This window comes from Dermacentor andersoni, chromosome 1, assembly GCF_023375885.2.
Source record: "Dermacentor andersoni chromosome 1, qqDerAnde1_hic_scaffold, whole genome shotgun sequence".
NCBI lineage: Eukaryota > Metazoa > Arthropoda > Arachnida > Ixodida > Ixodidae > Dermacentor > Dermacentor andersoni.
The window spans coordinates 202690369-202712639 of NC_092814.1; the positions used below are offsets into that span (position 1 = coordinate 202690369).

Genomic DNA, 22271 nt, shown 5'->3' on the forward strand with positions numbered 1-22271 from the left:
ATGTCCTTGCGCTGCCCAACTCCAGTAAAGAACTATGCCTTCGTCTGGTGAAGAGAAAATCCAGACAGGCTTTATTTTAGACATATTCTCTTTTGATCCTAGCTAATGTACCCATCACACAGTCAGTATTAGTCCCCAGTGAAGCTGATCGGCATCGAACATTTCAAGTGTGATCGAAGCATGAATTAAGCATGATTGTGTGTAGCAGGATCAAAGTCGGACATGCTCAAACTGCATTGCAAGCATTCTTGAAAGTGCCCATGTGACAGGAGTATAAACAATCATTCATAATATTCAAATCATTCAAATTCATTCATTATAAGCTCATAATGAGCTTATAATGTAATTATGTGGCTCATACAAGCGTCATAAATTGAGGTTTGCAATGGTGCTCCGGAGGCAGTGCCGTTGTGAAAAATTTGTCATTTTGCAAGTGACAGTGAGTGAGTCTTCTGTTCCACTGATAGCACTCCAAAGGCCTAGAGTTTGAGCAGAACACCATTAATTTCTTAATGTCGGATGCCATTGGGATCTCTAGCAGTTCTACAAAGAGCAAACTATACAGAACTCCAACACAGCGAATGTCTACCAAGTTGACATATCCAAATTCCCTGAGTTTTCCAGGTTTTCCTTGAGTGGCTTCGTAAAATTCCCCGAGTGACAAGAGAACTTTGTTTTATTTCAAGATAGGCTGACACCACGTCACCCGATGCTGTCACTCTCTAGTAAGTATCTTAAAAACGAAGAAAAACTACTTAATCCAGTTTTAATAGTAAGGAGTAGTGTAAAGAAAACAGAAGGGAGGGGTTAGTGAAATGCATAGCAAATAAAATACCCACGAAAAAAAAAGAGGTCAAATTCATTGCGAATCAACTTGAACACTCTAAAATACGAATAAAAAGGAGCTGCTTGTAGAAGCAAATATTTTCAATATGAGCTATTTCTATCAATTGATAGCAAGCTCATTCGTATGAGCTATTCGTATTCATAACTGTCTCGTAAGTAATAATCTCTCACAACAGCTTTTAAGTAAACCTCAACTGTTCTCGCATACTCTCAGGCTGCGCACAATGCCTCAGTTGCGTTTCACTGCTTTAAAGAGTTTATTTTGTTTGCACGAGGGGCACCTGCATCTCGGCAAGAGCCAACACTTTTTGTGTGAACTCGAGCTCCTTTAAAGAAGCAGTGGCACGCTTACTTTCCCGTTCATTCTTCAATGCGTAGGTCCTTTCTGTTCTCTTCTTCCTTCTGCCGCTGCCGGGCATTCACCCCACAGACCATTTGAAGCATCCTCTTGGTCACTTGTACAGTCAACGTACGATTTCTCGGACTCCCTAGGGGCCGCGAAAACGTCAGAAAAATAGGGCAGTTTGAAAAATGAATGCATCTATTTTACTGCATGGTGAGGGGCCCGCCCAATAACAGATTTTGGTTATACGCTGGAAGTTGTTACGTGTCCTCTAGGGAGCGTTCTGCCACAAAAAAAAAAAAAAAAATTGCAAATTGGCTCATTAGTAGCCGAGATAGAAATATTTTGGTGCTGCCAACCCATGATTTCAGGAGGTGAGCTCCACTGCCAAGCAAGACACACTGTCCACATCGCCACATCTAACCTCCGCAAGCGAAATTGCTTCCCTGCGTTCTCCCACACCGGACCTCGAGGATCGCGTGACACATACGACAAGGGCTGCGCCTTTTTTTTTTTTTTTTTTTGTGACGCCGCGCACTTGCGCTGACGATGTCGTGCGCGAGCTGTTGTGATTGTCTCGTTTTGCGTAGCGCAGGATTTTGCGCAATGTGTACGAGGACACCTGACTAGCTGTGTAAGTCAGTGCTAGACGAATACTGAGACAGGCACAAGCGGATCACAGAGCATGATCCCGCGCTTTCGATGTTTGTGCGGGCGACTGCACGACGTGGGAACAAGCAGATGAAACGGAAGTGCATCTCTCTTGCTGCGGTGTGAAGCAAAACAAAAACATGCAGACATTCGGTTTGTGTGTTTTATTATTTCTCTAAGCTTGAACTCGTCTATTCAAGTAACATATTACACAAATAACAGATGTTGCCTTGAATAAATTCGTGAAGCCACGTGTCACCACGAGCGACGTCACAGTGCAAATGTGTACGTAGGCGCACCAGCACGTGTACGTCATCCTCCGGCTTGGAGCGCAGTGGCCGCGAGGAGAAGGGAAAGCGGCGTTGGGTTTGACCATGGGTTTGACATGTCAGGTCTTCCCGCTGTGCTAGCGATGTAATACTTTGCAAACACGCCGTCACGGGGTACGTTCGATTCGCCTGCACCACTTGAACCAGTTCACGAGGTGCTGCACCTTGCTATTCGTTTCAGCGGTGCAGCAATGGCGGCCGCAGAACCACGACGTTCGTTTCAAAAGGTGCAGGGCTGGTTCATGATTTTGCTGCACCCGCTCCACTGTCGGCGCCGACTTGGTGCAGGCATACAGGTGCGAAGCAGCAGACGACGCAGCACACGGGCGCGAGCACCGTAAAAAGCCCGCTTACACACGTGTGATGTGTCTACGCAACTGTAGTGTGTATTTACGCCCCAGAAACCGATCATACCTGCAGTTCAGGACCTCTCCAACTTACGCACTCCGTGCACATTAGTCTGACATAGCATAACATCTACATCGCGTCTGCACCTTTGCATTCGTTTCGAGCGTTTCGCTGGGCCTGCACCTCCGGAATCGAGCTGCACAGTTTTTGAACTTCTCGTGAACCGCCGTGAACTGGTTCACAGTGGTGCAGGCGAATCGAACAGACCCACGACTGTTATCACGCAATGTATGCTCTGCGCTTGTCAGCTCAAAATGGCCAGACCTGGTGAGGGGTCCTTTTGGACTCAAATCGCCATAAGCACATCCGAAAAAGCTCCGAATGCCTGCCAGTATACTTATTAGGCATATTGGTGCTCGTACTATGACAGGAGATGGCGGGAGGAATACATACTGTGTCCCGTGACAATTGCCCCCTTTCTACACTTATGCTTCACCGCGTAGCATTACTGTACTAAGGCGAAGCTGACTTTCAGGAACCGGCATTATGCAACGCGTCGCGCTTTACGAGCCTCGAAGACAATTACGAAGATTACAAAGGCGGAGTCTATGACATTGCTGACAGCGGCGAATTGTTTTAATGAAAAACACGGCGTCGAACAGCAAGAACCTTGGTAGCGAACGTCGAAGCAGCTAGACCTAGCGTTGCCGCGGTGGTGGCTACTGCTGCTAGCGGATCTGCGTGATACAGCGCCAATTCGAGGCGGCGAGGTAATCAAAATGGCAGCGGTGGTGGCTTTTATTAATATGATTTCGGACCTGCGGTCACGGCAAAAAGTTCGGAAAATCGAACGGCGAAGGGTTCTTGCGTCCGGAATTTCAGAAGTTCTTATACACCGACTCTGTATGGGGTAGGTGATGGTGCCGCGAAGCTGTCGGGATTATCGGGCGTCCGGAAAGCCGGCCGTTGACTGTACACTGGCAACTCCTCCGGCCGACGGCACGGCGTCAAAGTAGATTCTTCACGATTCCTCTCTGTTACTCGAGCTAGCAATACCGCGACTTTCGTTCTCTTTCAAAAAAATTACCCCCAATTTTCCCTGATACAAGCACAATTTCCTTGAGTATTTCCAGACTATTCAAAATCCCCGAGAATTCCCGGTTTTCCCGGTTGGTGGCAACAGTGGCTTGTGACAGGTCTCTTCCAACACTTGCAGCAACATAACCTTTACTTAATATTTGAAGTGCATTTAATAATATTTGTTGGGGTCCAGAGATTGCTCAAAATGCTTTCACATATGCCCAAAATACTTGCAGATAATTTGTTGCAAAAAGAAGTGTGAAACAAAAGTTGCAGTTTTGCCTGAAAGCAATGATAGTGATAGCGTAGTATTAGACAACTATGTGAAGTAAGGTTCATAGTTTTTATAGGCCATAAATTGCAGTAAACATTCACTTACAAATTAAATTAACAAGCCTGATATCACATGCACACAAGCAAACATGAACAGATCTCACTTGATCACTGTGAACACTTGCTGTCACAACACTGGCATAGGGTGCCTCAATGTGGGTGCCCCCGCTAGGGTGGTGCCACATGCGATGCTACCCCTCCGGCCTCATGAGACGCGTCGCTGCCATTCTCTTGCCTACTCCTCCTTGCGGTGCCATCTGTGAGCACGGAGACGTGTCTTTTTTGCACATTTTCTTTGCAGTATATGCTTGAGGTATGCATTTTCAGTAGCAGCGATCATTCTAGGAATGGTTGGATGATGTTCTCCTAGAGGCCCAAAAATAAAAAACTTGTATGCGTCATGCAAATTAAACGACTATATCACAGTACTGCTGAATTCTTTACAGCCACGTTTGTCGTTGCATGTTTGTGCTTTCTATCTTATTGTTGGTGTGAAGCGTTGTGTAAGGGAAACATTATTTCGGTTATTTATACTTAGCTCATTACATGTAGGCGAGCCTAGTGTTGGGTGTATGATGCGTCTGTTCCCGTGTTTGGCACCACAGAAAAGTCACACTACAGTAGTATGATTAGCACAAATGGCATCGGTGTTTCCTACACATACTTCTCATCTCCTTGAATGCATTGCAATTTTAGACATCGAGTGACTGAACGTAGATGCGCAGGAAATGGAAAAGACAAAATAAATGTCAAGTAAACAATGCAACTTTAATATTTCATGTTTTCTGTAAATAAACATTTATTTTCAACTTTTATTGCTTTGATTGATAGCTGTGGTAAGTAATCTAACACTGTTTGCAAAGTTTGGATGAAAATGCTTATCATAAAGATAACGCGCTGACAAAATGCATAGTAAATAGTCAAGGTTGCAATCATCGCATGCAAAATTCCTTCTGGTAGTGTACTCTTCAGTTTCCGCATTCAGGTCTGTCGTTTTATAGTTGCTCGCTACTTCACTATAAAAGTGAAGCTTTCTTTGCGAACCCTCCTGGACTTTCTTAGCCGTTGCTGCTAGGTGCTGCCGTCTTGCTGAGTAGTTCGCACTTAAAGAAAATATATTTACGTGCCTGATGGTAGTATTGAACTGCGGTCCCCCAGCACATCAGCCAGATCATAACCATTAGGCCGCAACCACACATATACTTCTACCATGCCAACGCCAACTAGCTCTTGGAGATTATTGCTGTGTGTCACGTTGCATAGCATAGATGCGCTAGAGCATGTGCACCCCGCCCCCCTTTTCCTTATGCCAAAAAGGCAGGAATGATATGGGCAAATTTACAGCATTTGATTAACGGCTTCACAAAAGCAGATTCGAAGACGTGCATTGGATCTGCATTTTTTTTAACGCTATCACATTCACCAGCAGACTCTGCTTCAAAAAAGCAGCTACAAAAGAAAAGAAAATGAAGCTCAGACTAGTGAAAGAAGCTCAAGCTATGTTCTGCTTTGGAGAGGAGGTGACCATTCACCTCGAGCACCAAGTAAATTGAAGACAATAAATAGGCAGATAGTTATTTTTTGACGCCTGGTTTCGCACTGAATGTTCCCAACGAGAATGCACATGTATCAACTCACCTAATTTATATAAATTTGTTATGGACGTAACACTGAGGAGTAATAAAAGTTTTCCATGAAACAATGCTTGCTTGCTTCCGTTACTAATTGTCTCATTGTGAATCTTTTCCTACTGTCACTTCAGCTGAAAATTAAAATATCAGGCAAACAGATTTAACTGAGCTGAGGAAGCAACTTGCCAACTTCAAAAAAATATACGCTGAAATTTAAGAACAGCATGCTATGACTAAAAACAGCACGAGAACCACCTGTATAAAAGGAAAAGCTCTATAAAACTGAAAGCGAAGCTGGAGTTAGCAAAGAAAACACACATTTAATCAATAACGACCAGAGAAGAAACCCTTACTAGAAAAAAAGAATGCAAGTGTTGCTACTCACAAACATAGAAGCAATCAAAAGTTTGAAAATTGAGTTTCCTTATTGAACAACAGTGCACGCGACACTCAAGATGGGCTACCCCTTGAAAAAGGGCTTTATATTCAAGTAATATGGATGAATGGATATGCATACAAGTGTGAGTGTATATGAAGTTTCCTTGAAAAATTAAATGACCTTGCCTTCCGAAGAAAGGCAAGAGCATTTCAGTGAACTGATTGCATTGCTGAAATCAGTTCATTTGTCTTTATCTTTTTTCTTGTATATGCTAGCCGCAAAACTTGACTGCGCAATAGCTGTTGTCACGCAGTTTCGTCGAAAGATGCTCAAATAACATTTCTATGATTTTCATGCTGTGCTCAACAAAACGAAAGCCCGCATATATTTATCAGCAGCTTCATTTATGTCTTGTAAACTGTAATGTTCTGCAGTTCATTTTTTCGCATTTCCGTAAAGACAAAATATAGCCGAGCATGCTTCTTCCCTTTTTTCGTGAATGTAGGCGTCAGGCACAACTGACAAGTTTGGTGCACTTCTTGCCAAGAGCCTCGGAATGATGGCCACCATAGCTGATGACACAGTTGTGCTCACCCTAAGCAAAGAGTGCACACGTCAAGGCACCCTACAATGGCATGTTGAAGAGCGTTGGGAGAGGATAGTGCAAGTGATAATGCTTCGTGCTGCCTCTTGTTTCAATGCATCTTAGAAACTTGAGATTGCATAACCTCCAACACTGCACATGAAGCTACTAGCCATGTCAGCTCGCCCAGTCTATGCTCCCGCCGCAGATTACCTCCAAGGCTCGAGTCACGTATGCGCTCAGCTGCATCATGCGCAGCCACGTCCAGGCTAGAGGAGGAGATGCATGTCACCTCCCCCCTACCCCCCCCCCCCCTCTTGTGTGCAGGAAGACAGCATGCATCAAGCCACCATCCTTCTCAGCTCACCCTTGCACCCACAGAATGGACCGCTCGTGGTGCAGTTTTATTGCACTTGCACTTTTTACAGAACATCGCAGCGACGGCAAAAATTCACCTGGGGTGTCCATACAAATGCAACCGCAATAGAAAGCCTGTATATCCTCTAACAACACACAGACATATCAAAGTCATTACTTACCTGATGTTGGCAAATGCATTGTGCCTTGTGCAATATCTGTATAACCATTATTTTTTTGTCTTTGCACGACATGCACTCTGTTTTGAGTGCAACTTGACAGTTCACAGACTGTGCACTCCAAGCAAGTTCTATTGCCATTTTGCTGTTTCATCAAGTCTGAATTTATGGCAATTAATTAACGGAACAGTGCAAAAAAAGACATGCTGAAGTGCAAAAATCTGTAGAAAATAGAGCACTACCTTTATACTGTTTTAATTACAAGGAATAGAATTAGTTATTGGTTGCAATTTAAGTTTATGCTTTGTACAATATAAACCTGACAAGGCACCTAGAGTCATTGATCTTCCAAGTCTTGCAAGAGGCTACATATGGCAGCACATTCTCTGGCACTGGAGTTAATGTATGTTGCTCCCTTAGGGAGCCATGTACAGTAGCTCTATCTGGCACCACGTATGCCGACCCAAAAATTTCGGCTCGTACTAGTGACAAGGTCCAGACATTGGCATCATCAGCATAAAGTGAAACATAATTAGGAAAGAATGCCACTTTCTACATGAATTAGGAAAGAATGCCACTTTCTACATGCCATTACTTGAGACTGAGCTGAGGCAGCTGTATATAACTAGTCACTACTAAGCAGGCTATGAGCTCACAAATCTGAAACTGAGCCTGGATCACATTTATTTCATGTACACAAGCAGATTTATAAATGCAAAGATGCATTCAAGTTTAATATTTTTTTAATTATGGAGTTTTACGTGCCAAAACCACTTTCTGATTATGAGGCATGCCGTAGTGGAGGACTTCAGAAATTTTGACCACCTGGGGTTCTTTAACGTGCGCCTAAATCTAAGCACACGGGTGTTTTCACATTTCGCCCCCATCAAAATACGGCTGCCGTGCCCGGGATTCGATCCAACGACCTCATGCTCAGCAGCCCAACACCATAGCCACTGGGCAACCACTGCGGGTTCGTTCAGGTTTAAGTATATTATACTTACTTTTTTCAGTGTGCAAAAACTGCAGTGGGTGGCTACAAACATGCCTGTCCATCATTACCTCAGTCATACCCCTCATACACTCATACCCCTATTGGAGACTGCCCGCACGTCAGACAACACCCTTCACGCTGTGCAACGGCCTGCTTTACAAAAAAAATTACTCTGCCGAAGGCGTTTTCTTGCTCCTAGTCATTCCCAAATGCCTGCATACTGCTTTTCTTCGCACCATGCATGATGACATCACATCAGGTCACCTTAGCTTTGCTCGCACGCTTCACTGATTATGCAAGCACTTTTATTCGCCGAAGCTATGGAAGAGCACAAGACAGTATATTGCAAGTTGCCCAGGTTGTCGATATCATAAGAAGCAGGGGATGCCTCCTGCAGGCTTTTTGCAACCAGTGAAACCACCTACCTTACCATTTGAAAAAGTTGGTATCGATTTGCTCGGCCCCCTTCCCAAGAGCTCTACCGGTCGTCGCTGGGTTATCGTGTGCGTTGACTACTTGATGCACTACACCGAGACTGTAGCGCTTACATCTGCTACCGCGACCGATGTGTCATGCTTTCTGCTTCATTCTGTCATCCTGCGTCACGGCGCTCTATGTGTTGTTATAAGTGATCGTGGACGGCAATTCACCGCCGACGTTGATGAAGAACTGCTGTGCCTTTACCGTTCTACTAATCGCCATTCAACACCATACCACCCACAAACAAATGGCCTCACCGAACGCACAAATCGTACGCTTACCATGTTGTCACTGCACGTCTCAGCTGATCACAGGAATTGGGATGCCGTGCTGCCCTTTGTCACGTACGCATACAATACAGCCAAGCATGAAGTAACCGGCTATGTGCCTTTCTATCTCTTGTATGCTCGCAGTCCCCAAACGTTTTTGGACACGATTTTGCCATTACCACTTAACGAAGACACATCCTTTTCACAGACTTTCTGTCGTGCAGAAGCGCGTCAGCTCGCTCGCTTAAGAACATGGGTCTTCGCAACTTTCAACCAAGGCACGCTATGACGCCCGGCATACACGTCACTTTCGCCCCTGGCAATCATGTGTCACTGTCAACACCTCTACGGAAGAAAGGCTTGTATCGCAAGTTTGTCTCAACGTACAGCGGTCTACTACTGATACTCAGCCAATTAAGTGATGTCAACTACGTCATCACAAAACTGACCGCCAATAATCGCCGGTTGCGGAAGACTCAAGTGGTTCATGTGGCCCACCTGAAGCACTACCATCATAGGGTTCCCGAATCAAGAACTACCAATTATATGGATCCCCAACTCGCTTGATGAGCTTCGTCTGCGCCGGAGGAAGATGTTACGCTGTGCAGCGGAGCCAAAGAAGAGGAGATGGAAGAGCTGCGCGCAGTGTAGAAAAGGCCCAACTGCCTGCGATCTCGTCTCTCCACCCCCTCGATCAATTTATAAATAAATCCATCTCATCCGCAACAATACTTACTTGTTGGAATTGAACAGTTGTTAACTGTCTCCAGTTATGTACTCGAATTTAGTTCCAAGTGTACAGAATCTGACCGGCCAAAGTGTTAGTTGCCAAACAGTTGCGTATTTGTGTAAAGGGGGTCAGGACCTCATCAGGCATTGCTCAGCTTTTGTCTCGGCCTTGCAATTGCAATGTAACTTTGCTGCAAGACATGGTTTATAATTTTTTTGTGGTGGGGTTAAGACAGTTTTTTGGGAGACTTATGGCTGTGTTCATGCAATCGGGAGGATCAGTCGGAATTCGGTGAAATCGGGAGAGTTAGCAGGTATGAACATGGTAGTGGGCCACTGTACAAGCTCAAGAGTGGCACTGTGACACAAGCCCGACTTGACCTATAAAGTGGAAAAGATTTCTTTTAAAGCTCACAAGAAGGGAAGCCTATCAAGGCACCCAGCGATGGGATAGCAAAAATGGGAGACAGGATGGGAACAAGTACCACAAATTGCACTAGCCAAGTTGCTTGTCTGAGCTTGCTTTTCCACAGCTGGTGCAGCCAACATGTTTCTTTTCTTCTTCCAGGCAAACCAGTAAAATTGTGGCACCAAGTGCATACAAAACAAATAGACTGAAACTGCAATTTCTGTGATAGGTATTGGCACAACTGAGCCAGTAATATGCAGATCAAAAGCTACTGGGCCAACAGTACAAGCCTTTCTACATGGTGTGTAGACAGCAGAAATCCCTACTCGACTTTTTTTTACAATTGCTGCTCCTTAATTCAACCTTGGTGGGATCAGCAAGATTGGCTCAAATTAGCTGGTGTACAAATTAAACGAAGTGCTTAAAAGGCAGGGAAGTATTTTGGAAGGCGTGAATGCAGTCAGATCAAAAGGAAGGTTAAACAACCAATGTTAAGTTAGCAAGTCAACTGTGCTCAGGAACGGCTGCACCATGTGTGGCACAGAAATAAAAAAAAATGGAGTAGCAAGGTTTTAAAGCTTTTATACATAATTTTTACAGGTTTCTATAAATACACAGATGTAACAATCTCAATAAATGAAAACAAATATTTTGTCTCTCATTTGGATGCCAGTCGTTCTAGCATTGCCTTGGAGATCGTACGCATGTCTATTTTTGGCAGGTACTCCACACTCTTTCCATCCCACTCCCTGAAAAAAAAAAAAAGCGTGGAAATTTTACAAAACACATTGCAAGCTGAAGCTACTGCCAAGTCTACACTTTAATAACGGTGAAAAATGAAAAACATGACTTGTGCAAGCTTGCAGAATTACAACCCAGTATACTAGTGAAACTGTTAGCGCAACTAGATCCTCCCCCCCTCCCACCCTCATTTCTTTTCTCCACACCCTGCAAAACCAGGTATTCCCCAGGAAACGCGTCCCAGCTTGTGCTCCCTTAGCCCGCTGCTGCAACCTTGAAAGCACACCCTCTTGCACCAAGCACTCTTAAAGATCAACTGCAATGGAATTTTGGATCACATAGATGCCTAGTTCAGCAGCATTCGGGCAAAATTTTACATTTTAAATACAAGTGGATGTACGATGAAATGTTTGCAAAAATAGACAATTTTGATTTTTTTAAAAATGCCACCCTTACAACTTGCCAGAACATTAGAGAGCCAGTGTGGTGACTGGGCACGAACTCCAAATGTGGCAGTGCCCATGGTCTAAGACACGAGTCATTCTCACAAATCACCAGGTGCTCACGTCATCTACTAATGTGCTGTTTAAAGGCTGTTAATAAGAAAACTTGACTATCACCAGCCCTGCAGCTTCTACATGATTGCTTCAATCATATATGTGCTACTCAATTATAACCAATTAAGTCAGTAAAATTTTATTGCTGTTGGTCTTTAACATTACTGAACTCCAAAGGAAACTTAACACATGCTTTACATAGCTATGACTATGTGCATGCAAAGTTTCTTGAAATCTCCACACATTCCCTTAAACCAACAATTTCAAAATTATTCGCCACACAAGAGGGTGTTCCCGTGACTTCCGTGTCGTTTCATCACGACTACACAAGCTGGTCCACAACTTTTCAGCTCAACCAAATCCACTTATTTCTTTTACATTAAGCGTATTGGTCTCCTGGCAAGTCCTAAAGCATTCTGAAATTAAATCAGTATAATCTTTACATTACCCTGTGGCTCGCTCGATTATCCTACAAATTTTGCCAACGTGTTCTCGACAGCATAGGTATACATACTCTAGTATCTCGCAGAGCTTCTATACAGACTGGAAATGGGCCCAGGCAAGCAATTATCAAAACGTGTAGTAACTTCCACAGTGCACATAACTTGCCCTACACTTGTAATTTTAAAATTTTCCCACGCATCACCATTTACCACTTCCGTCACTGCCTCCAATTTTCAGCATGCCCCGACATTTCGTCGTTTGGATAGGTGCATGTGTCCACTTACATGACAGTGTTTACGTGCTGCTTGTTTATGCTTTCAAGCACTTAGAGTTGCAATAACAGCTTCACTGCAAACATTTTTTTATGTACTTCTGCTGTTCAGATAGACTGCAAGTACCACAACAGAGGCACATCATGCATTGATGTCCAATGTATGTTGTGCACACGCACGTACATTCTAAGAAAAGGTTGCACCCTCTGGGGTATATATCTGCCACACAACAATAATCGTCATCTGCCTTGATGCATTTCCTTTTTTGAAAATGCTGCGCCCGTTACTTTCCTGTCGGGAATGCTATGTCAAGCTGATAACGCGCATGCCATTCGTTACTGGAAAGTACTGGGCTCGCAGCGTTAAAGAAAGGAAACGCATCAAGGCAGATGACGATTATTGTTGTGTGGCAGATATACACCCCAAAGGGTGCAAACCTTTCTTAAAGTGTACAGCCACAGAAGTTTCAATAATGCTGCTGAACTGAAAAAATTACAAGAAAAGGCACATTCTAGCTTTAAATGCCTCCACATTATGCCTTGAACTACGACATGTACTTGGACTATGAGAAGTGCCACCTGTGCCTCCCATACAACGAAGGCACGTTTTACAAAATACTAGCAATTTTGTATGTTGCAGTGTGTTTAGTGTATGCTGTTTGTCATGTGCCCCACTTGTATCATTTCATTTCTCACCGTTTTCATTTGGAATAGCATGCTAGGCATGCCACCAAGCACACTTTCATTACTCACATTGCCACTACATTTAATGGCCACTCTTGTTATCCAAACCATAAAACTTTAAAGGAACAGTTGGTACAGAATACTCAAAATTCTCAATATTCTTTTTAGTTCTGTCTCTCCACAGCTGCTACAACTCTACAGTTTTTTGTCTGTCTTGGCTATAAGCTTCAATATTCATGTAAGAGCTTTACATACATTCTACATGCCCATGTAAAGGTAATAGAGATTTACACCTTTGACTGGGCAATCTAGTGTAATGCAAGGATAACACAACTTTCACTTTTGCTAAAGCAAAAGAAAAACACAACCATGTCTAGTCAAACAAACGAACAAAACTAGCATGCACACAATCAAATAACAGTTACTGCAAGTCTGGCATAATGCAGGTTGCCAAACAATGCAGACTTTGCGACTCTGGATTAAGCAAATACTTTTTTTTTATTAAATTCGAGGTTTTATGTGCCAAATCCAGGATCTCATTATGAGGCACGCCTTAATGAGGGCCTCCGGATAAATTTTGACCACCTGGAGTTCTTTAATGTGCATCCAATGCATGGTACATGTCTGTTTCTGCATTTTGCTCCCACCGAAACACAGCCAGTACTTGATCCTGCGACCTCGTGCTTAGCAGCGCAACATTAAAGCCACTAAGAAATCACGGCTGGTTAAGCAAATACTGAAGTGCCACTAAAGAAATCGAGAGCAATTTTGACAGTCATGTACGAATGCATTAATCTGGTAGGGCTCGACCTTGTGAACATCAAGAGTAAAGCATATATAAACCCTGCAATTTAAACAGATCCCTATCCTTAAAGTGATGTCCCTCTGCATGTGTTCTCCCACACAGAATATAAGTATAGGAAGAATGTCGAGCTTCGAAAGGACAATTTTTAACTACTTGTAGCTATTTCAATACAGCGTGCTGTAATAAAATTTTGATGCAAAAGCTTTCCTTGAGGGATGTTCCTACATGTTTCAAGGACTCTTTTAAAGCAGCTATCCAGCACAGTGATTCCTAACTATGCATATTATCCTCAAGTGTGCTGGCCTTAGATCTACAGTTTTGGGGGTTGCAAGTACTGCACCTATATCTAAGGAGTCTTCCAAGGCCCTTGAAAGGAATCTTCCAAAAATCACAGGTTCTTAAGGAAATGAACAAATCATGTGAAAAATACACAAACAGTGTTAAAAATGTAAAGCATAAATGATGCATTTTCTCACAGTGCTGACAAATGAATGCAAAAAAAAAAAAAAACAATCTGCAGGTTAAACAGCGTAAGCACGAAACACTGCCACAGGCTCCACAATCTTGACTACAATCCTGCATGCACTTTCACATGCCTCATGTTCCAGTCGTGTTTGAAAAGTTCAATGTAATGAAGATAGAAAATGTGCAGGTGAAGCACGTTTATGAATGACCTTTCCAGTATCCTCCTACTAGCAATAGCTATGCCTGCCTCAATAAACATATCAGTGTTACCATGAACTGGGAAGACACAATGGCACTATACTCCCACCTCACCAACTCCAAGGCTAGGGCATGTGTCAGCCAATCAGTGATGAGGGCCAGTTGCACATTTTGAGAAAGGACGGGCACCACCTCCTATTTTTTCAATGCCAATGCAACCGCTTGCTCCCCAATGGGAGCCGTTGGTATGCCTTAGATCAGTGAGTTGTCACGATGCGACGCTACCCAGATGGTACGACTGCTTGCGTCACGTGTACACCTGAGCGCATGCCGCTGCCATTCCGGCGGAGAAGCGGTAGACACTCCATCCCTGCATCTGTCAGGTTATTACACATCTGTCAGTTTTCCTCCGGCTTCCGTTATGAGGTGCCACCCAGGTGGTACTGTCCCCCTGGACCGTAAAGCAGGCGTGAACGTTAGCCCACAGGGGAGAGTAGGAAAGGGTTGGATCGGCCGCATGTGGCTGGCATTGAAAAATATAGAGGAGGCACTGGGAGGTGTGACCCATTCTGTGCCATTGATCCTTCAGTGAAGTTTCCATTCAGTCAGTGCTCTGCAGAGGGCAATCAGAGGAGGACAACGGCCAAGCACTTCAGAGTTCTGGTTGGTTGACACGACCCTTAACTTTCGTTGCACTGCACGGAGTTGGCTAGACAAAGTGTAGTCGTGCGGTGCATCCAACTGGTCATTTCGAAGCACTCTGATAGCGATGCAAAGGTTGTGTAAGACAGCAACTAAGCTTCACTGCAAGCATAAAAAGGCTCCAGTGGCACAATGATCTGTACCTCGCTAGAGAAAGGAAGGAGCAATATCTGAAGTGTAGTTGAATGTGTTACAGGGTTCGTTTGAATGAACATTCAAAACTCAAGAAGGGGAAAACAAACCTTATTCATACATATGCACTGACAAATATTGAATCTCCTTCTTAGCTGGAATTCCTTGCAGCTAAGAATACTGAGTTATACACTTGCTTCAAGCACTTTAGGTCGCTTTTCTCAGTTGGCTTTCCCACTGCAATGATGTCAATCGCATTCTAGCATGATAGTTACTAGTGTCAGACTTCAGACAAATGCTGAAACTTACTTTCCGCAGGGAATTTCTAGAGCCTATGGGTCGAAAATGGTGCCGTGGTGGCTGTAGTGCGTACCAATTAGCAGAACAGCAAAATGGTGGCATGGCTTGGTCACTTTATCTGGCTTTGTCTAGTTCCCTGATGGCAACAGTGATTGAAACAAGCCTATCATTGGTGGCTGTGGAAATGCAACATTGCAATCGTTTAGCTACAGTCTCGAAGGAAAATATATTGCATTGTTTCCACAGAGAGAGTGTGCATGGCATAGGTCCTCTGTGGAGTTATTTACTTTGAATAATTAAAAGCTGCACCAAATCTCACTTTTCAAGGAATTCAAGGAGCACATTTATTTTCAAAGAGTTTTAAGGACCCTGGAATATGTTTTTCCAAATTCAATGGTTTTCAAGTGCTTCAAGGAGGTGTACGAACCCTGGTGTTATAAGTTCGCCATTAGGTTAAGTACACTGCACTGCAACAACAAACTGTATAAGGCTTAGTACTTATTAGTCCACAAGTAGTGTCCACAGTTTTGCAATGTCAGACGTGCAGTAACCAAGTAATCGTCACCTTCGCATAATACAGAGGTTAGATGTACGATGTTATATCACAAAGCCAGGACACTCAATAGCGCACAAAGTTGTGAAGCAAGAACAGGTAGACAGATGCAACGAACTTACATAAAGAGCTTGAAAACATCCGGCGAGAGCAAGTCTGGTGCTTCGATGCCACATGAATTGTAATTTCGGATTTCATTCTCGAGGGTGATCTTGATAGCATCTAATCGCCCTCTGAACTGAGTGACGGTGCCACGGATGCGTTCGATGGTATCTACATGCTCAAGCTCCCCGTCAAAGCGCCGGAAGTACCTGTAAGTGTGACAGATGATAAAGCGCCCATTAAGTGGCAACCACATGGAGCGTAAAATCACTGCCACTCCGGCGTGACGTTGGTGACGCCGCGCTCAAATGCCAAATGCTCTCATACGTTGAGCGGGCTCAGAGCCGAAACTGATTAATGTGAGTCTTACTTTTCAATCAACGCGTCAAACTCCGCTGGGGACAGCCGGTCCGCTTCGACGGTAGGCATGTTCTCACGAAACCAGGCAAGCTTCTCGACTGAAGGAGAGCGATCATGTTTAGCGTCGCTAACGCCCAGAATGAACGGCACTTACGTTTGTTCTTCAGCTTGTGTGCCAACTGCTTCTTCCTACTGTAAAACAAAAGGTTTTTGACAGTGAACGTTAGGTACAAGTTTGAGACGCATGCGAAAACGTAGCCTTACGTTGCGATTTTGCCGTGGTGAATCCTCTTCCTAGCAATCTGCTGAGCCTTTCGGCTATTTGGATGCACCGGCCTTGACGTTCGAGCTTGTATGCGCCTCTTTTTCTCGGCTTGATTAGCCTTTGGCTGTAAAGAAATAAATGGAAGTGAGAAACTCACTAAAATTTGCGCGCTGATATGAGCCACTACCAAACGGTACATCACCATTGCGCTTAGAACTTTCGGCGAGATGACACTTCAAATTACTAACAGACTACTCAAAAGACGAAAATCAAGAAATCTAAACGTGGGAACTAGCGGAAAGACCACACAATACGGTAAGGGCCTAGAGTAGCGTTAGTGCCCATGCCAGCACGTGGTGTGCTAGAGCCGCCAAACACCGGGAACGCATGGAGGATGCACCGAGCCCATAGAATCCGAGCCCGAGGCAGGCCCCGCACACTCTCAAGTTCAACAAATGGCCACAGAGGGCGAAAAAATCGACCGCGCGGCGCTGCTAAAGAAACAGGCATAGTACACCAAATAAAAAGGTTCCCCGTTGAGCGCATTATCTCCCGCTAGAGGCGCCGTAGTAAGCGCAATTTTAACCTACAAACTTTCTTTAACAATAACTGAAGCGTTTCTATTACATGACAAAGAGTACAAAATTATTATTCCTAATTTACATTGTACTCTGTATTACAAACTTTGCTGTTTTTTTGCCATTTTAAACGCAAAATAGCGCTCAGCATCATCGACCTCCCACGTGACCTCTGCCAGGATTTAAAATTTTTACCGGTATGTTGGCGTTCACGGTGGATACGGATTCTTTGGTTCGTACATCGGTTGGTTATGTTGTGCTAAAACCAGTTTATTGCGCTTTGATATCTGGCGTTATTTAACTTCGGGTGTAAGCCCGAAAGCTACGTTTCAGTCGTGAGCCGTGTGGAACACGTCTGCATCGATATGGGAGCCGGCTCCTGCTGCGACTGGGGACAGCAATACTGGTGAGTCGTTTAACATCGCTGCTTCAATCGCTATGTAATTTATTCGTCTCGTTAACTTGCAGGCGGAGGCAAGTTAACAAACTAGATGCTGCATTACATATGGGCAGTCAGGACCCTCCCTTGCTGTTTCCGAAATAAACATTTAGTTGCGAGGCCATCATTATACACACATTCACGAAAGAGAAAGCGATATCGGAACGCGCGTCACATTTTTCATATCGTTGAAGCCGCATCCATGGGTGGCTGAGTAGCTTTATCGATATATATATATATATATATATATATATATATATATATATATATATATATATTTTTTTTTTTTTTTTTTTTTTTTCCGAGTCCGCCGGCAACTTCTTTCGTTCCCAGATCCGAATAACCCTTTGAAAAACGGAAGCTAATGTACTGAATTTAATGTATTAAACAGTTGCACGCCTGACAATTCATCCACATTTCGTACCTGTTGGTTCCAAATGTTCTTCCTGTTCAGTTTGGGTTACCTCAGTACATTTGTGCAGTAGCGAAGCGGTGCATCACGTTCATGCACAAAAAGAATGCATCATTTCTAATAGCTTCATGTCTTTCATCTATTTGCTTGTGAAACCAGCAGTGTGATCTCTTCTAGTGTATAAACGAGTGCACAAATGTTCTTATTTGTGATCTTAATAATACTTAAGCTGTTGACATGCATTGTAGTTACGCAGAAATCAATTTTACGGAGAGTAACCATATTTATTTACCATGCTGCTTAAGCACCCTAGAACAAACACTGTACATTTGCATGTGTTCTATAGTCACAAACCATTGCAATGTATATGTCGCACCTTTTCGCATTTTATATTGCAAAATTGTGCTTATTCAATTTCTGATGTAGTCAAAATTTCTGTTCCAGACATGCAGCAATGAAGATGGCACCAGCATAAAGCAACACACTCCATGCACTAAATAGAAGCTGTTGTCTGCTACAACAAGGTCATTGTGTGGACTTTGGCTGCTAGTACAAGGTAAACAACACCTGGTTCAGAAATAAATATGCTTGCTATATGCTGTAGTGGCTTGCTAGTCTTGAGTTACATGTGATTTGTTTGTAGCAGATGATGTGAACGTTTGTTCATGTTTACAGTTCAGCATAATTGGTTCGAATATGAAAGAAAACACTACATGAGTTTGTATAATCTCTGCTGTATCTCATGTGCCATTGTTCTGCCCCAACAGAGTATGTGCCAAGTACATCTTGGTCATCACGGTAGCCCCCATCTACACCAACAGGAAGGGGCTGGAGCTGAATTCACAAGACCACGAACAAAGAAGCCATTCCAGAATTATTTGGATGAGATATCAAGTCTACGGATGACTGTTTCAAGAGTGAAAAGAGCCTACGCCATCATTCCACCAGCACGGATGTTGGCCGAGTCATCCAGGTACCTCAACAAAAAAAATTCTGTGTCTTCAGATGTACCTGCAACCTCTGAACAAGCACAGACGACGCTGGCTAAGAGTGTTCTGCCAGCTTGCACTTCCTTAGTGAGCTTCCTGGCCTTGCCAATTCATGCCAAGTATAATTTTGTTTCAATGAATGCAAGCTTCTTCATTCCACATTTTTGTTAGAGATCATTCCTATTCCTCATCCAAACATTAAAGGTCAACCAATTCTTTGCTCATGCTTAATACCAGTCACTGTCTAGCAGCATAACATATCTGTAGCAGTACTTTCTAGTGTATGTTGTCATGTGCAATTCCTCTCCTGAAATAGCTGATGCGGCATTGGCGTGTGTCTTGCATTAACCTTTACGCTGTGTGCTATGTAGCATTTAACTTTTGTTAATGTTTTTGGCTTTCAGTGCTTGCAAGGTAGAGTGGCTTCTTTCTTGAATGCGAGCTTTCTCATTCCCATGTTGAATTCCTAGTCTCATTCAGGATTGCTATTCTTGCTCGACAGCCTGTGTTTTTGTGCAAGCTACATTGAAGTGATCGATTGCAGAATCTGGTTTCACTGCTGTCTGACTTGGTACTTGTCACCGTGTTACGTTTCTCATATGTGGGAGCCTGGTCAGTTGCATTGGGAAACAGTCTCTCGAGGCAAGCACCTGCTCCTACAGTCCGCACAGTGACATAGACTGCGAATTTACACGCACCGTGGTTGGTGCTCCCCTTTCCGTCCTTTCCTGCTCCTGCCGTGTGCAAATTTTGCTTGTGGCCTTCCTCGGCCATAATTTGGCATCAACGGAGACTCTCATACATAATTACATGGTTCTAAGTGTATGAAGTTGATATCCACGTGTGGAAAGGCCTGCAAAAGTGGCTGCAAAATGGTGATGTCCAGAAAACCGACCATGCCCATATATAGAGAATGTGGGGGACCAAGTGTGAATTACACGTTAGTGGTATGCAAAAGAACAAAAAGAAACATGCAGGTTGGAAAGGCGGTAACGCTAAAATGCCGGGCACTCTATATCGCTGTGTTGGCTGTGGCAGCAGATGCTTGCGTCACCCGATTGCTTCGCAATGCAAGTTGCTCATATTCAACGCCGACTGTCGGTGCAAACACGTGGGACACACTGTCCAGTCTGCTTGCGCTGCTGGTTGCTGCTTGTTACCAGACTGCCGTGTGCGACGAAGGCAAGCACTATGCCTACACTCGGGACGGTTGAATGTGCTGCAAGCAACCCGTGTGCGTGTATGCTCACTGTTGTCATGTAGATCGTAGCCAATGTATAGTGCCAATGTATAGATTGAGCGTTATGTTAGAGTATGCTGAAGTGATTTGATTGCAGAATCTTGTTTCAATGTTGTCCCACTTGGTCATGGTTGCCGTGTTACATTTCTGGGATGTGGCAGCCTGTTCAGTTGCATTGGCCAACGGCCTCTCGAGGTAAGCACCTGCTCCTGCAGTCCGCACAGTGACACAAACTCCCTGTTTACATGTTCAGTTCAGTTCAGTTTATTCGTCATTCCAAAAACAATAAGTAAACAACAAATAGTATGCAGACGAGGGTCCCAAAGTCAATGACTGCAACGGGACCATGTACTGCTATTGGTGCTCCCTGTTTGACCTTTCCTGCTGCAGCCATGGGTAAAGTGTGCTTGTGGCCTTCTTTGGCCGTGATTTGGCGTGAACAGAGACTATCATACATGATTACATGGTTTGAAGCGTATGAAGTTGATATCCACATAGGTGGAAAGGCCTGTAAAAAAGGCTGCGAAATGGTGATTCCCACAAAACAGACCACATCCATATTGAGAGCAGGTGGGGCACCAAGTGTGAGCAACACATTAGCGGCCACCGAAAGAACAAAAAGAAACATGCATGTAGGAAAGGAGGTAACACTAGGATGTCGGGTAGTTCATGTCGCTGTGTTGGCTATGGCAGCAGGTGCCTGCGTCACCCGATTGATTCGCAGTGCAAGTTACGGCGACTGTCAGTGCAAACAGGTGGGGCACAGCCCAATCTGCTTGTGCTGCTGGTTGTCACTCGTTACTAGACCACCATGTGCGACGTAGGCAAGCACTGTGCCTGAAATCGGATAGCTGAATGTGCTGTAAGTGACCTGTAGTGCGTGAATGCCCGCTGTTGTCATGTGGATCTTAGCCAATGTACAGTGTATTGTATGAAGCTTATACGCTGATTGAATGCAGTCTAATTTGATAATGGTCGCCGGGTTATGTTTCTTCGATGTGGCGACGTGGTCAGCTGCACAGGCAACAGTCTCCCGAGGTAACCATCTGCTCCTGCAGTCCACACAGCGACAATGACTCCCAATTTACATGCACCGTAATTGGTGCTCTCCCCATTCGACATTTCCTGCTGCAGCCGCCGGCAAATTATGCTTGTGGGCCTTCATCGGCCGTGATGTGGCGTGAGCGGAGACCAGCACACGTTATTACATGGTCCGAAGTTGATAGCCACATGGGTAGGAAGGCCTGCAATAGTGGCTGCAAATGGCGATGCCCATATTGAGAATGTGGTGCGCCAACTATGAGTTACACGTTAGCGGCCCCCGAAAGAACAAAAAGAAACATGCAGGTTGGAAAGGCGGGAACGCTAAAATGCCGTTTAGTCCATGTTGCTGTGTTGGTTGCGGCTGCAGATGCCTTGCGTCAACCGATTGCTTCGCAATGCAAGTTACGACTGTCGATGCAAACAGGTGGTGCACTGCCCAATCTGCTTGCGCTACTGATTGTCGCTCGTTACCAGATCACCATGTGCGACGACGAAAGTGAGCAGTTGACGAGCTCGCGTTAATGGTTTCAGCGCATCTCGACATGCAAATTTTATTTCTGATCTTGTATGAGAAGGTGCACTGCTTTGCTTCTGCCAATAAAGTCGCACGTCCTGTTCACTCACTTGTGGCTTGCTTATATGGGCGTCAGTAGAGGCTCTTTAGTCTCCTGGCCAATAAAACGCGGCAGCTGCGGCATGCCGCAAAGCCAGCGAGGCGAGCACGGCGCGTACCCAGCGCCCAGCGTACGCCAGCCACCGGTATAAAGCGGCCATATTGAATACTGCACAAAAAAAAAACATTTCCGCTTTCTGTGTAAGTAGCGCCATCTGTCGGGCCCCCTGCTAAGTTCCATGCGCTGCCGCTTCTTATTTTCGAACCACTGTGGAAGGTAGAGTTTCCCTTCTCTAAAGTTGTTTCTTTATTCTATGGCCCGAGGCTACTGAGGCCGCGCGTTTCAGTCTAATTTCGGCTAGCGGGCGGGCCACTTGCCGACTAGTGGCTAGATCAGCTAGATTGGTGTTATCACTTCACAAAATGCGGTCCATGCA

At 44.4% G+C, this 22271-nt stretch overlaps 1 protein-coding gene and 1 long non-coding RNA gene across 2 annotated transcripts; both read right to left on the reverse strand.

Moving 5' to 3' along the window:
• Positions 1-10502: 10502 nt before the first annotated feature.
• On the reverse strand, positions 10503-16940 carry LOC126546951 (translation machinery-associated protein 16). Its single transcript, XM_050194680.3, has 6 exons — positions 16722-16940; positions 16519-16643; positions 16409-16446; positions 16265-16352; positions 15915-16103; positions 10503-10689 (listed from the first exon to the last, which is right to left on the reverse strand). Exons 1-6 carry the CDS (start codon positions 16722-16724, stop codon positions 10599-10601), a joined length of 534 nt encoding a protein of 177 aa, XP_050050637.1. The 5' UTR covers positions 16725-16940; the 3' UTR covers positions 10503-10598.
• A 3485-nt stretch (positions 16941-20425) lies between these two features.
• LOC140215278 (uncharacterized) lies at positions 20426-22146 on the reverse strand. The gene is made up of 2 exons (XR_011892234.1): positions 21846-22146; positions 20426-20685 (listed from the first exon to the last, which is right to left on the reverse strand). It is a non-coding gene; the product is annotated as an uncharacterized lncRNA (long non-coding RNA).
• Positions 22147-22271: the final 125 nt, after the last annotated feature.